This window comes from Dunckerocampus dactyliophorus, chromosome 2, assembly GCF_027744805.1.
Source record: "Dunckerocampus dactyliophorus isolate RoL2022-P2 chromosome 2, RoL_Ddac_1.1, whole genome shotgun sequence".
Lineage (NCBI taxonomy): Eukaryota > Metazoa > Chordata > Actinopteri > Syngnathiformes > Syngnathidae > Dunckerocampus > Dunckerocampus dactyliophorus.
Genome location: NC_072820.1, coordinates 7,672,512 through 7,690,958, shown reverse-complemented (window position 1 = coordinate 7,690,958; position 18,447 = coordinate 7,672,512). Strand labels below are relative to the sequence as shown.

The 18,447-nt window shown below is 41.8% G+C and overlaps 1 protein-coding gene across 1 annotated transcript in view; it reads left to right on the top strand.

Moving 5' to 3' along the window:
- Positions 1-18,447, top strand: part of LOC129176608 (polyamine-transporting ATPase 13A3-like) — a 30,429-nt gene that overhangs the window by 6,602 nt on the left and 5,380 nt on the right. The window contains exons 12-24 of the mRNA XM_054766828.1: positions 558-746; positions 930-991; positions 2,028-2,178; positions 2,438-2,534; positions 3,156-3,329; positions 3,447-3,567; positions 5,043-5,167; positions 5,242-5,399; positions 8,144-8,266; positions 8,337-8,416; positions 8,501-8,543; positions 13,090-13,199; positions 13,347-13,443. Coding sequence (XP_054622803.1) covers positions 558-746; positions 930-991; positions 2,028-2,178; positions 2,438-2,534; positions 3,156-3,329; positions 3,447-3,567; positions 5,043-5,167; positions 5,242-5,399; positions 8,144-8,266; positions 8,337-8,416; positions 8,501-8,543; positions 13,090-13,199; positions 13,347-13,443 — 1,530 coding nt within the window. The remainder of the gene's footprint in view (positions 1-557; positions 747-929; positions 992-2,027; positions 2,179-2,437; positions 2,535-3,155; positions 3,330-3,446; positions 3,568-5,042; positions 5,168-5,241; positions 5,400-8,143; positions 8,267-8,336; positions 8,417-8,500; positions 8,544-13,089; positions 13,200-13,346; positions 13,444-18,447) is intronic.

Here is an 18,447-nt window from a genome sequence, read left to right as displayed (position 1 = left end):
AAAAATGTTTTGTGTTAACATTTTTGAGACCTCTGTTGTAACTGTGTTAGTAAGGAATTACAGAGTCAATCACTGATGACATCGTTGACGAGTGACGGAGCTGACTTCAGGTTTCCATGTAGCAGCAAGCTAATAGGCTGCTAACAAGGACGTTCTGTGATTAAAAAAAATACATTAAAAACACTGTTGGACTCGTGCAGTGTCTTAATAACATGACAAGATGCACGCCATATTGCACGCTAGCCAGAAAACAGAGGCAAACCTTTTAAATTTACCGAAAAACATGCTAACCGGAGCGTACGCTAACCAAGATTCCACTGTACTAATAATAACAAAAATAAAAGAATTTCGTAAGGTATTATAAAAAAAAAACAAAGACAACCACTTTCCTTGAAACTTTGTAGATGAGTGGTATGCGCAGAGCAAGAATATAATAGTATTGGCCCTTAAGAAGATGTAATAAAGTGGTTGCTGAAATGTGAGATACTGTAAGAATATTGACTGCTGTGAAGATACTGTGTGTGTAGTATTGATTGTCCCTTTCTCATCCTATCCAGCTTCCTACTCAGTATATCATCTTTGATTGTGTAAACATCGTCACCATCGCTGTGGCCCCGATATTACCTGTGGCCTTGACTGCTGGTCTTGTGAATGCACAGCGCCGCATGAAGCGAGCCGGAATCTTTTGTATCAGTCCGCAGAGAATCAACATCGCTGGTCAGGTGAACCTGGTCTGCTTTGACAAGGTGTGTCGAATATAAAAACTTTTTCTTTTTTATTTCAGTGTGCTAAAATACCGCAGTTGCTTCCAATTGTGGTTTTTAATTGAGATCCCATCTAACAGAGCAAAGCTTTTCAAACTGCTGTGAGGCCTAATTACCGGACATTAACTTCATTTGTGTTGTCATTTGTCTATATTTTGAATTTAGACTGGTACTCTCACTGAGGACAGTTTGAACCTGTGGGGTATTCAGAGAGCTGAGGATGCCATGTAAGGATAACTTTCTACATTTGGGTTTGTTAGCAGTCTGTTTGGTAATGATGCCAACACCTGGCACAAATATTTCCTGTCTTAATGCTCATTCATAGGTAAAACAAGTTGTTGGACGTGGCTCCTTTATTATCTGATTGGGATATTATCACTTCAATTAACTTAATGTCATTAACAAACTACAACACCTAGAAGAACATTCCAATGAAATGTTATTTCTTATTTTGGACCAGGCATGCAGCCTGTGTTGGTTGACGTTTCTCCCCTGTCTGGTTTCACTTCCATGGTGGTGGCTTTGCTTTTCTTTGGTGCACTACCATTGGGTGAGTCTGCCTCACGCTTAGATGACACGATGAAGTGCGGAAGGCTGGCGAGGGAGAGCGGGCATGACCTTGTCCTTCCTCAGTGTAGCTATGCATGACTATACATTGCAATCATTGGACCTAAGCGGCGACCAAATTGTTTAGGTCCATCCATCCATCCATCCATCTTCTCCTGCTTATTCAAGGTCGGGTTGCGGGGGCAGCAGCCTAAGCAGGGAAGCCCAGACTTCTCCTCCCCAAGGAAGTGTCCGGGAGGCATCCGGACCAGGAGCCTGAGCCACCTCATCTGGCTCCTCTCAATGTGGAGGCTCTCCTCCAAGTTTCTCCCGGATGACAGTGCTTCTCACCTTATCTCTAGGGGAGAGCCAAAACTCATTTCGGCCGCTTGTACCCGCAATCTTGTCCTTTCGGTCGCTACCCAAAGCTCATGACCACAGGTGAGGGTAGGAACGTAGCTCGACTGGTAAATTGAGAGCTTTACCTTTCAGCTCAGCTGTCTCTTCACCACAACAGACCAATTCAGAGTCCGCATCTCTGCAAATGCCGCGCCAAAACCGCTTTGGTCAATAAGGAATATAAAGGGAGTGTATTGTAACCACGAAACGTCGGAAACCAAGGATTGGTATTTTATGTATTTGGTATTTTAGGGGTGTTATGACGAAGTGACAAAACATCATATGACCTGTGAGTGGCTTTCTCCTTGTCCCACACAGTTTTTCACCTCCAGAGACTGAGGTAGCTACAGAGAGTCTGGCGAAGACTTCTTTTTTCACCTGCATGGCTACCTGCCACTCACTGGTGACCATAGACAACAAGCTCTGTGGCGACCCTTTAGACCTTAAGGTGTTCAGCGCCACAGGCCTGGTGAGGAGAGGCTCAGACACATGTACATCTAACAAATAGGGACTAAAATACAAAGTTGCACAAAACTGTGGTTAACTTCCTTTTACACTTGTATGACTACTGAGAATGTACAACTGTTACTTTCAACTATTTCCCATGGAAACAATTGTATTCAAAATTGGAACAAATCAGGTATTATTATAAGGCGCCAGCGCATCACGTTGCTGATGAATGTCTCTAGACTGTGCTTCATATAAGATGGAGTTGTATTTTTGTTCAGGTCCTCGAGGAGCCGACAGAAGAACATAATGCACTTTACAGTGCCAACATTTCCACTGTTGTGAGACATCCACAACAGGTAAATCCCTTAACATTCAGTGTTGAGTGACCAGGGGTCTCATCCAAAAGCTTCCATACGCACAAAACAGGGCTGAAAAGTTGTGTACGCCGCTTTCCACAAAAAGTATGTGATCTGTAAAAACACAACCTGAATGTGCGCACCGGTACGCCATCTTTGTAGCTGGCGTACGCACTTTGCACAGACATGGCAAAAAGGCGACGCACATATTGAGCAGTGAAGTTATGTGTTAGAAATAAACACGCAATGGAAGCCAATAAAGATTTATCCGTCATTGCATGAAAACATCATGCCGTTATGCAAGGCCCTTTAAATATGGATGCCACACTCATGAGTCACTTTGCATTGACCTTCTGTGGTGAAGTGGAGGCGTGGAAAGGACGTGACTTGAGGTGGAGTTGTGTATGCACACTTTTACTCAAGGTGGACTCTATGAACAACAAATATTGTGAATGTGTGAGTACGCCACTTTTCATAACTCTGAATATTTTTGTCCGTAAGCACATTTTGGGTTTCTGGCGTACGCAGACTTTTAGTCAGATTTCCACGAACATTGTTATATATGAGGCACCAGGTTGTTATTCACTTGATCCTATACAGTATGCCTGTTATACCTGTACAAATGTGCAATTCCTAAAAGATACTATGACATTGACCTTTCAGTGGGGTGGGTTTGGCATTGTGCGCCACTTCCCCTTCTCCTCAACACTGAAGAGGATGAGTGTACTGGTCAGACAACTGGGACAAAGACATTTTGACGTCTACCTGAAAGGAGCACCACAGACTGTGGCTAACCTCTGCAAACCGGACACAGGCATGTGTCCACAGGCAGCTTAGGGAATATGCCCAAGTGGGATACATAGTGTTTGTCAATCACCGTGCATTTCAGCACACAAAGCACAGACTGACACCTTTATGTTTGTCTCCACAGTCCCAGAGAGTTTCGGAGAGATGCTGGAGTCCTACACCCGGCAGGGTTTCAGGGTTATTGCCCTGGCACATCACCAGCTGGAGTCCAGCGTCCTCTGGCCTGACGTCCAAAACCTTAGTCGGTATGCATTCATCCCTACAAATAGAGTGACACTTATTAATCAATTACAGAAACAGCCCAAACAGACGTTTTTGTACGTGTTGCATGATTATTTCTGCAAGCCACATAATAATTATTTTGTTTGCATGAAATAGTGTACACATATTTACACAGCAATTCTACAACAACTTCACATCAAAAAGAATCTTGTTTAAACATGCGCAAATATGATCTTTTGTCATATGGCTACTTAGATTGAACACCAAGCTATTTACTGAAGTCAACAAGCTGCAACAAGAAATAATCATAATTTACATTGCCACTAACTACTGTGTATTTTAAAGTTACGGTATTTGGAGCATAGATGATAGATAGATAGAAAATATGAGCTTTATATACAAGCACAATATATACAATATTCAGATGCATCTCAATACATGAATTATTTCAGTGGTTAAATTCTATTCTATAGATTCACCACACAGAGTGAAATATTTCAAGAATGTATTTCTTAATAATTTTGATGATTATAGCTTAAAGCTAATAAAAACCTTAATTAAGTACAGTAACTGAGAACCTTTGAAAAATTGTCAAAAAGTTCAGTATAGTGAATGACTGCTTTGCACTCTAATCAGCAAATATTCTTAGTCTGAAATGAACTGAAATCAAATAGCTTTTGCACTATATTCTAATACATTGAGATGCACCTGTATACTACTGTATATCTATTATATACGGTGGATCCTCGCATAGTCACGATTCAGCATTCGGGACCCCACAAGTTTGTGAATTTGCAGAAAACCCACCTCCTTCACCCAAGTCGGTGATAATTTCTAAAAATATGACAATAAAACATAAAATGTTAACATAATACATAAATGCTTAATAATACAGCATACAGTACATGTTGGTGTGAAGTATGAATGGCTGAGGGCTTTTGTTTGTACCTTGTACTTCCTGCTGGTGGCGCCACATTCGCAGGAAAGCAGGACACCCCTCATTCTCTGACAAGTACTCACATCCCTCGTTTATTAATTTGTTCCAGACCCGACAGAGATAAGTGAATTTCCGCAAAGTAGGATTCCGTTTTAATTTTCGTAGTTAGAGCATAGAAAACCGGTTTATGACATTCTAAAAATGTTTTTTTTAACATTATCAGAGCCCTGTAAACATAAATACTCGTATTATCTTATATTGTAGATGTGATTATCGATGATAAGACAATAATAACTCACCATTAGCATTGGGAGAGTTCCTTGTTGTAGTATCTTCAACGTAATGTGGGTCGGTTGTGCATTATACTAAAAAAAAATATCGACATCAGCCTACTGCTAGCTTTGTTTCACGCTCTGAAGTGACACAAGAGACAGCCGCCACTTTAAGCATAGCAATATAACGAGCAGGGATCTGGAGTGTAAAGAAAATCGTCATAATTTGGTGTGTGTGCGTGCACGTCTGTGTGTGCGCATGTATGTGTGTGCGTGCTGACCCGAACAGACAGCAGCTAGAGACCAACATGTACTTCCTTGGCTTGATCATCATGCAGAACAAAATCAAAGAACAGAGTGCTGGCGTGTTGCTTGACTTACGACAAGCCAACATTCGTACTGTGATGGCTACAGGTAACCAAAATAAACCAAATTACTGCCTGCTCACTTTACTGCCTGAGGTTTCCTTGACTTTTGTGTGCTGTTAGGTGACAACATGTTGACAGCAATATCAGTGGCTCGAGACTGTGGGATGGTTCAAGCCCGTGAGAAGGTTATTATTGCTGATGCTGTGCCTCCAAATGATGAAAACCCTGCTAGTATCACATGGCGCTACTCTGACGACCCGGTTCTGAACGACAATCAGGTAAAAATGACACCAGTTTACACATTTTAAGGTCGTAGCATCGGCTCCTGTGCTCTGTGTCTGTCAGGGTTTGGGGCCTTCTTATCTGTCTGACTTGCTTTTACTTTGTGAGCCACTTTATGAGGTCTTCCGGCAACAACAACCTTCGCACAAAAACGTACATTGAATCCTCATTTAATTGTCACTTTTGTCCCCGTCTTTGAACAACCTGCCGGAAAGCCTCGGGCCTTTACACACAGACCCACGTTGGCTTTCAACTCATTTTCCTTTACTTGTACTGCTCTAATATTTACTTTTAGCCCTGAGGATATTTAAAATCCTTTTCTGTAGTTCCGAAGTCCCCTAGGCTTAAAACGTACCTTGTGTATTGTGTCTGTGTGTGCGAGTGAGTGTCCTTGGACATGTCAGGAATTATTTTATTGTAAAGCCACTTTGTGTTGCATTTTTATTGTATAAAAGCTGCTATATACAGTAATAAAGTTTGATTTGATTTTAAAATGATAAATATTAAATTATTACTGACATATAAACAGAAAACAATAACAAAAATAATCATCACAATACTATTGGAAAGGATTCAGAGCAGAGACAACACAGATAAGCAAGTGCTGCACAACTTTTGTGTCCTAACAAGGGCCAAAATTACTAGTAGGCTAGTGCAGTGCTGTTTTAGACCGCTCCAAGCGGCAGCCACAATTAAAGTTAAATCAATAACTCTATCACAATGTCAAGGTGCAGTGGTGTGAAAAGGTGTTCGCCCCCTTCCTGATTTCGTTTTCGTTCGATTTGTTGCACTTAAATGTTTCAGATCGTCAAAGAAATTTAAATATTAGTCAATGACAACACAACTGAACGCAAAATGCACTTTTTAAATGCAATTTTTCTTAAGGGAAAAAAAATCAAAATCTACATGGCCCTGTGTGTAAAAGTGATTGCCCCCTAAACAGAATAACTTGCAATGAGTCTCTTACAGCGCTGTGGGGGAATTCTGGCCCACTCATCTTTTCAGAATTGTTGTCATTCAGCCACATTGGAGGGTTTTCCAGCATGAAGCGCCTTTTTAAGGTCATGCCACAGCATCTCTATAGGATTGAAGTCAGGACTTTGACTAGGCCACTCCAAAGTCTTCATTTTGTTTTTCTTCAGCCATTCAGAGGTGAACTTGCTGGTGTGTTTTGGATCATTGTCCTGCTGCAGAACCTGTGTTCGTTTCAACTTGAGGTCACAAATCAATGGCCAAACATTCTCCTTCAGGGTTTTTGGTAGACAGCAGAATTCAGGGTTCTATTTATCACACCAAGTCTTCCAGGTTCTGAAGCAGAACCATCACACTACCACCACCATATTTTACTTGTTGGTATGATGTTCCTTTTCTGAAATGCGGCACTACTTTTACGCCAGATGTAATGGGACACACACCTTTCAAAACCTTCAACTTTTGTCTCGTCAGACCGCAGAGTGTTTTCCCAAAAGTCTTGGGGATCATCAATTTGTTTTCTGGCAAAATTGAGACGAGCCTTAATATTCTTTTTGTTCAGCAGTGATTTTCGTCTTGGAACTCTGCCATGCAGGCCGTTTTTGCCCAGTGTCTTTCTTATGGTGGAGTCATGAACACTGACCTTAAGGGGATAGTTCGGATTTTTTGACATGAAATTGTTGACATCAGCAGTGTAGTGCATCAACAGGGACTTACTCCCACCCCTGGCAGTCTTCCTTCCGCCCCAAAATTGGTCCTCTGAGTCCGGTTTTTGGAGATACGTGATGAGGAACATAGTTCTGCTAAGTTGCTGGGGCCATTTAAGTAAAGAGTTTGGCTTCTCAAAACAATATGTGCAATATGTGTTCAAAAGACTAATACATTTGCGTCACAAAAATGCTGCCTAAAAAAAATCAGACCTCACAAATCGCTCGGCCTTGTATTCGTCTCCCACCATATGCATGCGCACTGTCGCCTGTGCATTCTTGTGTATGTGATGAAGACGCTCGCATCTTCTTCCACCACACACATAAAGAAGACGGGCACGGCGCTCTGTTGGACCCAGCGATTTACCCCAATTTCTATTAAGTGTAATTCGTAATAGTGAAAAAATATCAATTTTTGTTCAGTCTGTTGCTTTAAACCACTTTTGGTAACATATGCTAGCCGGGGGTGGTGTTCTTATATTTTTGGTTGAAAAAAATGTGTCAGTTGAGCCAGTTTTAATATGGCAAAACATGATCTCACTTCAACAGTTCTCATTGTAACGCAAGAGTACATTTAGAAATGTAGGACTTTATTATTGTAATCTTCCAACTGTAGTCTCATAATATTGAGACTTTTATCTTTACAAATGCCACTTTATATTTTATTTTTCTTTTCTGTGAGGCACACGTTTTCTTCCCTGCTGAACCTATTGGTTACTATTGTCTTCTTGTCTAGTGGTGCCCCCTACTGGTAGAAGTCATATCAGTCATAACGCCACTCAATATGCTCAGTGCTTCTGCAAACTTGCACCAAGGGACAGTGAGGATTAGCTTGAATTTAAATGATCATGGGAGCTAGTCTGCCTATAATGCCTAGCTTTAATTTCTTCCTGGAAGCTCAGAGCTCTTTCAAAATTGCTATGACGAGTAAAGGTTTGTTGAACATCTGTTTAATGTGAGCGGGGAGTGCGGTATAGCCCAATACACAATAAACTGAGGCTCGGTCAGTTAGGTGCCATACGTGTCAAAATAACACTCTCTCTGACACTGCTCCCATTCAGGCACCTGGGATAGTTTTTATTGAGGAGGGGGTGAAAGAAGATGAGAACCCCGGCTATCACTTTGCCGTGAGTGGCCGATCCTTCGCTGTCATCTCTGAACACTTTCCAGAACTTGTTCAGAAGGTACTAAGATACATTTCAATAGTTTAGGTATCTGTGTGCTGCATGGCAATGACTTTCTCTCCTCATGCAGTTCCTTCTGAGGGCCACTGTGTTTGCTCAAATGACTCCAGACCAGAAGACTCAGCTAGTACAAGTCCTACAGAGCATTGAGTCAGTTGTATTCATTGTCTATTTATTCATTGTCTTATCATTTTAACACACAATGCCATCAATCTGTCTTTATTTACCTTCCAGTTACATTGTAGGGATGTGTGGAGATGGCGCTAATGATTGTGGGGTGAGTATACAGTGTGCTGTCCTCACAACATGTGACTGTATGCCGCTGGACAGCCAGCAAACCAATAAAGAAAACTCCGTACACAAGGCTTACTTTTCTTGCTTCAGTGAAGCTTTCTTTGCCGTGCATGTACAAGTATGCATGCGGTAAACAGATGAAAGTTTCCTAAGGCTCAAACGTTTTAGAGCAAACACAGCTTGTTTATGAGCTTTTTTTAAAACTTCCTTTCTGCCGTTGCTCGTTTGTGCTTCACAGAGAGAGGAAAAACGTCAGACTGTGTATAGCGAGAACATCACTCACTCTTGCTGTCACTGAAACGATCCTTCTTGGAGAAGATGTCTCACTTTTAACTTTTTAACCACAGCTTTTTAAACTATTTTTACTCTACATTTGAAGCATATTTACTTACCAGCTATGAGTCCGTTTACACATTTTAAATCAACTCAGAAATCACATGAAACCACTGTCTTTCACCCGAAGACATGACACTCCCCGCTGGATAAAATCACATTATATCACAACATTCATCAAAACAACACAATAAACATGTTACTTATTACATACATATCACTCAGTCTCTGAAAGGAGAACTACAGTCTCTGAAATCGGTCTGAGGAATACCTTTGCAGTGACGTCTTTTACAATCCGCACTTCCGCTTTGCGAACCTTTTTGTCATTTCTGGGCAAAGTCTTTACGAGTCCCATGGGCCATTCATTCCTGTTTACTTGAGCATCCTTTAACAGAACTATGTCTCCGTTTTTGACATTTGGTTTGTCGTCAGTCCATTTTGTGCGGTTCTGCAAGGAAGACATATATTCTCCTTTCCACCTTTTCCAAAACGTATCCGCAAGCTGTTGTACTTGTTTCCACTGTTTTCCAAACAGCTGTCCTGAAGAGAAGTTGCCAGATGATGCAGAAACTGCACTTGACTTTTGTGTAAGTAGCATTGCTGGAGTAAGTATTGCTGTACGTGCTTAAAACCTTGTGGGTGAGACCTTTTTGTGCGTTTTTTAACAACATTGCATCTAGGATACGCCTAGCCACCCCTATGAGACGTTTCCAGAACCCCCCCATGTGGGACGCATGTGGGGGGAATGAATGTCCATGAGCACCCCTTCTCCTGGAGGTACTTTCCCACTGCTGAGTTGTTAGTGTCTAGCACTACCCTCCCTCATACGGCGCATAACTATAGTCCATGGACCAAACACATCTAAACACACAGTTGTAAACGGAGGTGCGGGGTTTACTCGGTCCGTGGGCAAGCCTGCCATTTTCTGGACCTGGACCTGCTTTTGTCATCAGTGCAACCTTATCATTGGACTCAGATCTGTCCAACACAGAGTGACTTAGCTCATCTGTGTAGTGCACTAAATCAGAAGTGCCTCTACACTCGGTGTCTGACTTGAGGTTTTGCTTTGCCACAACACCATACTTTTCTTTTACTGTAACAATGTTGGGACATGGTTCAAAATAATTTGCGACCACCGTCTAACACGTGTGTCTTGTAAACATTGACCTCTGATATGCTGTGAGGCTTTCCTAAACACACCTCTCCTACAACAACCTAAGTCCAGTCTTTGAGCATAAGGAGTGTTATTGGGCCCGTTGATTTGCTTGCGCACCTTGTGTAGCCTGAGGATGTCCCTTCCCAGAAGTAAGAGGATTGGAGCGTAGTGGTCGACAGGTTGGATTTTGTTTGCAATGGGTAGCAGGTGGGGATGATGCTGAGCAGTCTCAGGTGAGGGTATTTCAGCTCTGTCGTCCGGCACTGAATCACATCCATGGATGGTACGAAGAAGTTCACAGCTCTCCTTCCTGCAGTTTCGGCTTTTCCGGGAGCAGGTTTTCAATGTGTACGGTGCAGGTGTGGCTTTAATTTCAAACAGGTTAAAGAACTCTGTTCTGGCCATTGCTTTGTTCGTCGATCACTGCATGTTAATTGCTCTTTCTTTCTGACCTTCTGGGTACGCTTTCACTAAACAGATCTTAGAGCAAGAGCGTGGGGTGTTGCTCTGACCACACACCTCAGTGCACTTAGATATGACTGAAGGAGAGCTCTCGGTTTGCTCGCCACCTTTGTTTTCTTCCTCACTTTCTGGTGTGGTACTTTTCGGGACAGGAGTAGGACCTGGATGAAGTGCTGGTGTGTGCTTGGGACTGTTGCACTCACTACACCAATCATCTACTTTACATTTTTTTGAAATATGCTGAACTGAACCGCAACACTTATAGCAAATGCGATGCTGTTTTAGGAAGGCCTGACGTTCCTCAATAGGTTTGTCTTTGAACATCTTACATTTCTTGAGCGTACATGTGGCTTCTTATGAATCGGGCACTGCCGATCTGGTTCCTCTATTTCCTTTGTCTCAAAACTACTTTTCTCTGCAACATCCGTTTTTGTGACCTGACACAGTGGTGATGCGATTGTGCGCAGTGGGCCTTTCTGAACGCATGGAAGCTTGACTGTTACATCTAGATGTAACAAAGCTTGGATCGTTTCTCATTTTAGCTTGTTGTTGGACAAACTGCACGAAAACTGAGAAAGGCGGAAACGAGTCTGTACCGAGTCTGTTTGTATTGTGTCCCCACAGTTGGTCACCTTTCCTGTAGGTTGAAGGGAAGTTTCTCAACTATTGGTCTTAACCCTCGAGCTGTATCTAAGTGTACAAGCCCTGGTAGAGCAATATCTGCTCTACAACACTGTAATTCTCATAGAAGGTCACTGAGGTCTCGAGCCTGCCACTGTCTTTGTTTGTGAGTCTTGGAAAGTCCTCTACCTTTTGTACTAATGCGTCTTCGGTTGCCTCAGAGGAGCCATAACACTCCTCGAGGCGCTGCCAGACCGTTTTCACACCTGCAGAGGGATTGAGGATATGCACAGCGTGAATCCTTTCGGCCTGTTCTGATGACTTTGACCCTAACCACTTTGTGAGCAGGCCTAGTTCCTCTCTAGCTGACAGACTTAAGTCTTTAGTCGCACTAACAAATGACGCTTTCCATGCTCAATAGTTTTCAGGCTCGTCATCGAAATGCAGCAAACCAGCACTGACTAGTTCTTTACGGATGAGATACTTGGCAAAATCTTGTGCTCCACTGAGTTCAGACAAGCTGTTTGGAGGGTGAAAGGTGTGAGCTAGAGTGTTCAACAGATGGATCTTTGTAGGGCCCTCCGTTACCTTCTGCTCTTGTTTTCTGCCTGTCTTTATTGACGGAAGTGCATACTGTGTTTCAGTTGTGAGCTGATCAATGTCCTCTTGGATGGTATGCGCTCCAACTGCATAGTCTCCCTTTTCAGGAAGCTGTTGTGGTCTGTCGGAAGCTTCTGAAAAGAGCAAGTCACATTGTTGTGCAACATATTCACTTGTGCGCTTTACTGTATCAAAAGGCTCAGCTTTAGTTAGCGGACCGATGCTCCTCTCCCCGCTCTGGTTCTCTGCTTCTTCAAAGGCAGCTGCTTCTGTTTCAGCTGCAGCCACTGCCTTGTGACATTTTAGTACATAGAGAATAGCATCTAAATCTGCTCTTTGTTTCATTATGTTAGCCTTCGAGGGAAAGGCTTCTTGAGTCATCTGTACTGAAGTACAGATGACGTCTCAAGAAGCCTTTTCCCTCGATGGACAACTCCTGTACGACTGAAAGCCTACACAGACGCATTATGTTAGCCTCTTTTTCAGCAAAGGCAAGTTGTGCTTTGGCCGCTTGCGCCCTGGCATAGGCCTTTGTGGCTGAAGACCTTACAGATGATGTGTGAGACCGCCTGCTTGTAGACCCAGACCTTGCGTCGAATGATGGTGATGGTGATGTTTGCCGTGTGTCCAACGGGTTGGTCTGTGGCGTTGAGTCACTCTGTGTCCACGTCTGGTCGAAGATCTTCGTCTGCCTCATTTTGCAGCTCATAGTCTTTCCTGACCGTAAGCCCATGTCAGCTTAAAGTTGCTCTGTGTAGCCTGAACCCGCTGAGAAGACACCGTCTTGTTTTGGTCCTCTTGGTCAGTGAACCAATAAAGAAAACTCCGGCTTACTTTTCTTGCTTCAGTGAAGCTTTCTTTGCCATGCATGTATGCGTGTGGTAAACATACTAAAGTTTCCCAAGGCTCAAACGTTTTAGAGCAAACACAGCTTGTTTATGAGCTTTTTTTAAACTTCCTTTCTGCCTTTGCTAGCTTGTGCTTCACAGAGAGGACAAACGTCAAAGATTGTCTACTAGCGAGAAGAGCACTCACTCTATTCTTTTTGGAGAAGATGTCTCACTTTTAACTTTTTAACCATTTTTACTATACATTTTAAACATATTTATTTACCAGCTATGAGCCCGTTTACACATTTGAAATCAACTCAGAAATCACATGTCTTTGACCCAAAGACATGACATACAGTATGTTCAAATCACACTTGATATATATTCTGGGACACATTGGGGGTCATCGTTAAGTTGTTTAACAACGATCCAGTAAATCTACATTAACAACTTAAACTGATGTTTAAATGTTTCAAATTTCTGTGCTCCTATCGCTGCAGTGACGATGGTTTCTCGCTCTCTTTCAGGCCCTGAAGAAAGCTCACTGTGGGATTTCTCTGTCTGAGCTGGAGGCCTCTGTGGCTTCTCCCTTCACCTCCTCCATCCCAAACATCTCCTGTGTTAGCAACCTCATCAGGTAGTACACACTAAAAGAGGCAATTACAATATGTCCTATATTAAATCAAACATTTCCACATCTGAATGTCATAGCTAGCCAATGCATACTACTACTTGTGTTACAGGAAAATCTTAATTTTAATTCTGCTTTTCTCACTGTCCACAGGGAGGGCCGTGCTGCTCTTGTAACATCTTTCTGTGTGTTCAAATTCATAGCCCTCAACAGCATCATCCAGACCTTCAGCATCATTCTGCTCTACTCAGTAACTATCCTGCATTGTTTCTACAATCTTGTCTCAAGCATCTCAATAATCTCAATGATCACAATCTGATTAGAGTTCAGTTCAACCTAAGAGACCAATTCAAAAGTTAGAAAGTTTTAACTGTTCATTTGTTTATTATAGTACAAACTTAAGAGCATTTTACACTTCATGAGAAACTTTATTTGTGTTTTTTATTAGCTCTAAGCTATAATCATCCATTCCGGAACCACCAGCAAATAGCTAAAATCCACAAGTAATTGAGACACCCATAAAAATTAATACAAATCTCCCTCCAAGCACTCTTGCTGGCTTGACATTCTCCTCGGATTTCGAATCAACATTTGCAATAAGAGCCACTGTTGTAATTATTACTGTAATTACTGTAATTACCTACTGTAATTACTGTACTGTTCTGTAATATTTAGATTCATGTCCAAAACCCTCCCCCAACTCACTTCAATAGGCCTCACAAACTTACTAAACACATTTTAAATGTATAAAATGTATAGGCACTCGATAGTAATGAATGGTAATGTAAGATGATTGATGAACAGATAGAATCAGAGTGGACGGTGTAGAAGTGGTGGGTTCAAGGACTGCCGAACAAAGTGTGAAAACTGAAGCATAATCAGTGACGCATAAAGACATAAACATGTACAAACCTGTAAAAAAATGTTTGTTTTTTTTAACATGTACAGTGATGTGAATGTTCGGTCAAATTTGGCTTTTTCTTAAAATAAGCATCACATGACTGAACGTGTATTCACCAAAGAGGATGACAATTCTTATGACAATTCTGACTATGACTGATGCTAAATATGTGTGTCTTTCAAACCTCTGATACAAATTATGATGGCAATTATGATGTCTTGTTTAATACCCGTGTGACATAACTATGACACGCATTACTGGTACTAGGTGATTGTACAAAATAAATAATCAGTAAAGGGAGTACACAACAGAAAGTATTACAACGACTATTCGAATGATTGTAACGAGAGAAGACCTGAGAGACCACTGGTATGTAACAACTATTATTGTTCGTAAGTTACAAACTGTGTAGTAATTTGATGCTATTCCTCTTTGATCCAAAGGTTATCAACCTAACCTGTGCTCCAGTAAATAGTTAAGGTGTGAAATAAAACTCAGGAAAATCTTCTGGAGTTGAGTTGATAGGGCGTCCTCTACAATCTTCTCTTCAAGTCCAGGCTGGCGTAAAGTCCAAAAGAACTTGACAGTTGATAAACAGTTGGTGGACGGAGAGGAGCCGTTAACCTTAATGCTCCTAGCCAAACTGCAGACGATCCAAGAGCCAGTAAAATGGAGGATCCACTTTCAGAACTAAAGAGGCTCAAGAAGGAGTGGGCCACTGCTAAATGCTGCTTCACAAGGAAAGTTAACCTAATCCCCAAACGAACAGTCAAGATGACGGAAAGCGAGTTCCGGGGGGAGGTTGCTCAACTCTATAGGAACCATTGTAATGAAAGGGAAGCAAAGGATAATTACAAGACCAAACTCGTTGAGGTTGAGACAGCTGATGTAAAAGAAACCATCGCCCTCGCAGAGCACATGGAAGAAGAAATGGAAAAAATTAACACAACGTTCACAGAAACAGATAATTTTGCCCAGGCCGTACAGATTAAAGCAACTTGTCTACCCATGTACAGTGGTTGCAACAGGGAGTGCACAAGCCACCACCATAACAAGTACTTTCCAGAAAACAAGGACAATCCGATGATGGAAAATCGTGAAATGGCCCATCTGCAAAATCAGATTGTGAGGATTGGGAAACAAAATGAAAACCTACTCGCGGTGGTAAAAGTTCTGGGAAGACATGTCACCATCATCAAGGAAAGCGAAGAGAACCTAGTTGCTGAATTGCATCACCTTGAATGTCAGGAGGACAAAAAACAAACAGAAATGTATCATCTCAGAACAGAGCTGCAGACGGTCAGATCAAGGCTGCAAGATCAGGATGATCTAATGAGGCGGATCGATGAAGCTGAAGTTCTCATCAGAAATGGATGGGTTGAGAATACTTGTTTAAGCAACAAACTGCAGGACCTGGAGGACGATAACACCATCCTGAAAAAGCAGAATGAGATAATTAGGGAGGAGTTGGAAAACAGTAAATTTGTCCAGAATCAACAGAGTCAGCAGATTGCACACCTAAAGACAACTTTGAAAGACAATGAACTCTCCTGTAAGGAAGTTCAGTTTCTCCTCTGCAGTAAGGACGACGCAATAGAAAAGCAACAAAGGAAGATAGATTACCAACAAGAAGTTACAGAGGAGCTTAATGCTTTCATTAACGGCCAGAGACAAAAAATACGCAATCTTCAAAGTCAGCTGGAGCAGACTGAAGAGGTGCTTGCATCGAAAGGCTGTCTCTTTGGAGCTTATGGGGAGTCCATGGTTGAATTGGAGCCAGACACTCAGGAGAAAAACTTTCAAGAACGGAATCAGCCTTTCAACCACAACCCAAATTTGAAGATGGAGACGGAGATTGCAGATCTGAAGGCACGTGTAAAGGGTCTTCAAGAAACACAAACCGTTCTAACGGAGCACAACAAGTCCCTGAGTGAGGAACTGAAACTGTTTAAAAGTTGGTGTGAGGAGATGCGAGTAGGGAAAGAGGAACTGAAGCCACCACCAGTTTTTCAAGAATGTAAGGACACTCAGGACAGATCAATTGGTTTTATTGTTGAGGCAGCCAAACAAGACACCGCAAGACCGAACATTTCTCACAAGGAAGAGGAACTACTTCAAGACGTAGTTCAAGAACACAAGGTTCTTAAAGAAGACAACCGTGTGGCTACTAGGCTCATGACCTCTCAAGACCTAGTCCAAGAACACAAGCTTATTGAAGGATCTGATAGGTTGACTCTCCCAGTTCAAGAGTTAGAGAAGATCCTAAAGGTGGGATACTTTTTCCATAAACCTTGGGCTCGATCAGACCAAAGTGGGAGGAGAATGTACACCAAGGCTCCAAAGGCTAGGGAAATCTTTGTTCTCTCAAATGAAGTTGTCAAAGCCTTCAAGAAAGAAACCGAGCAAACAGCACAAACCAAACTCCACACAAGTTTCACAATACCAGACTGGCAAGGAAGACCGAATGAAATCACTTTCTCCAATCGCAGTGACAAAACCCATGGAACTGTCCTGCACCTTAAATGGAACACAAATCATCTTGTAGCTACCATCTTCACAAGAGTACGCACGGACGAAACTGGATGGCAAAATGTAAAAGAGTGGCCCAAAACAAAGAGGAAACAATTATGCATTCAACCAAAGTGGGAGGCAATTTCTCTAGAAGAAATGCCCCAAAAGGTCAAACCCCCATTGCAAGATCCCTTCCGTTCTTCCCAGGACAAAACAGATATTCCGAACAGAACCTTCAAAAGGTTTGCGGTATACAAAGATGAAGATATGGAGTTCTTAATGTGTGGGGTCAAAGCCTATACATTTGACAAAGACCCAATTGCAGCGCAAATTAATCATTCAGCCGACAAAAGATTCAAATCACCGACCAGCTCATCCAAATTCTGGGTAAGCGTAGGAATAAACATCGCAGAAGCCAAACTTGCTCTTGAGGAACTTTACAAGTTTCAAAAAACACTCAACTCATCCAACATTCAAGAAGATACAAGGAATGGAACATATTCATTCAAACAGAAATCAGAAGGATCTTGGAGAATCAACCGCACATCCTCACTCCTCTGGATTGGAGCAACCGAGTTGAGCCGAGTCGAAATAGGAAAACAAGCCCTCACCAGTCTTGAAGGAAATGGAGTTTTGATTTGGGAAGAACTCCAATTTCTCCTTATGGTGACCAACTTTGCACACGAAGGACGGGTACACAATGTCAATGCCAACAAACTTCTACTAGGGCAAGCCAGGAGAAAGCCAGGCAATTTCCAATTTGAAGGTTGGAAAACCCGCAAAAAGCTGGTGTGACCTCCTTGGTTTCAAAGACCAGGAGGTCAAGTGGGAGGTGTTTGGTCGAATTTGGCTTATTTGTTAAAAATAAGTGTCACACGACTGAACGTGTATTCATCAAACAGGATGAGAATTACGATGCTAAATGTGTGTCTTTCAAACCCCTGATATTAATTATGATGGTAATTTTGATGACTTTAACACCCATGTGGCATAACAATGAGATGCATTATATATTAGTTGGTTGTACAAAGTAAATAATTGGTAAAGGGAGTAGACAACAGAAAGTACTACGACGACTGTTTGAATGATGAATGATTGTAACAAGACAAGACTTGAGACCACTGGTATGTAACAACTGTTATTGTTCCTAAGTTACTGTAACTAACTGCAGTAATAAGTAGTAATTAGACGCTCTTTCATCTGAAGGTTATCAACCTAACCTGTACTCCTGTAAATAGTTGAGGCGTGAAATAAAAACTCAAAAAAATCTGCTGGAGCTAAGTGTTTTCCCCATCCTGTTTTTTTTTTTTTTTTGCATGTTTGTCACACTAAAATGTTTCAGATCATCAAACAAATTTAAATTAGTCAATGACAAGACAACTAAACAAAATGCAGTTTTAAATGAAACTTATGAAGGGAGGAAAAAAAAAAACATGGCCTACATGATCAGTGGTCCAGAAGTCTTCCACAGCGCTGTCAGAGATAATTTTTATATTTTTGGGGGAAAAATCAGGCGAAAAAAATCTGGGGCGCCGTCAATGTTGAATCATGAATGTGCGGGGGTCCACTGTACATCCCTGCAATATTTCACATGTGTAGCGAAGCTACACAATGAGTTTCACTTTTTGAAATGCACTACTGAAATAAACTTTGCAAAGATCTCAATTTAGTGAGATGCGTATATCATATCATACCATCATTCAACTAACCTGGCAGGTGTGTGCACATACAGTATGCATAATGTCACTTGCTTGAATGCTTGAAGCGTAGGTTTTTTGTTTGGCTTCACTCAGGAGAAAGCAACACAACAAATCTGAAAAAGTGACTCTTTTGCTAAATAGT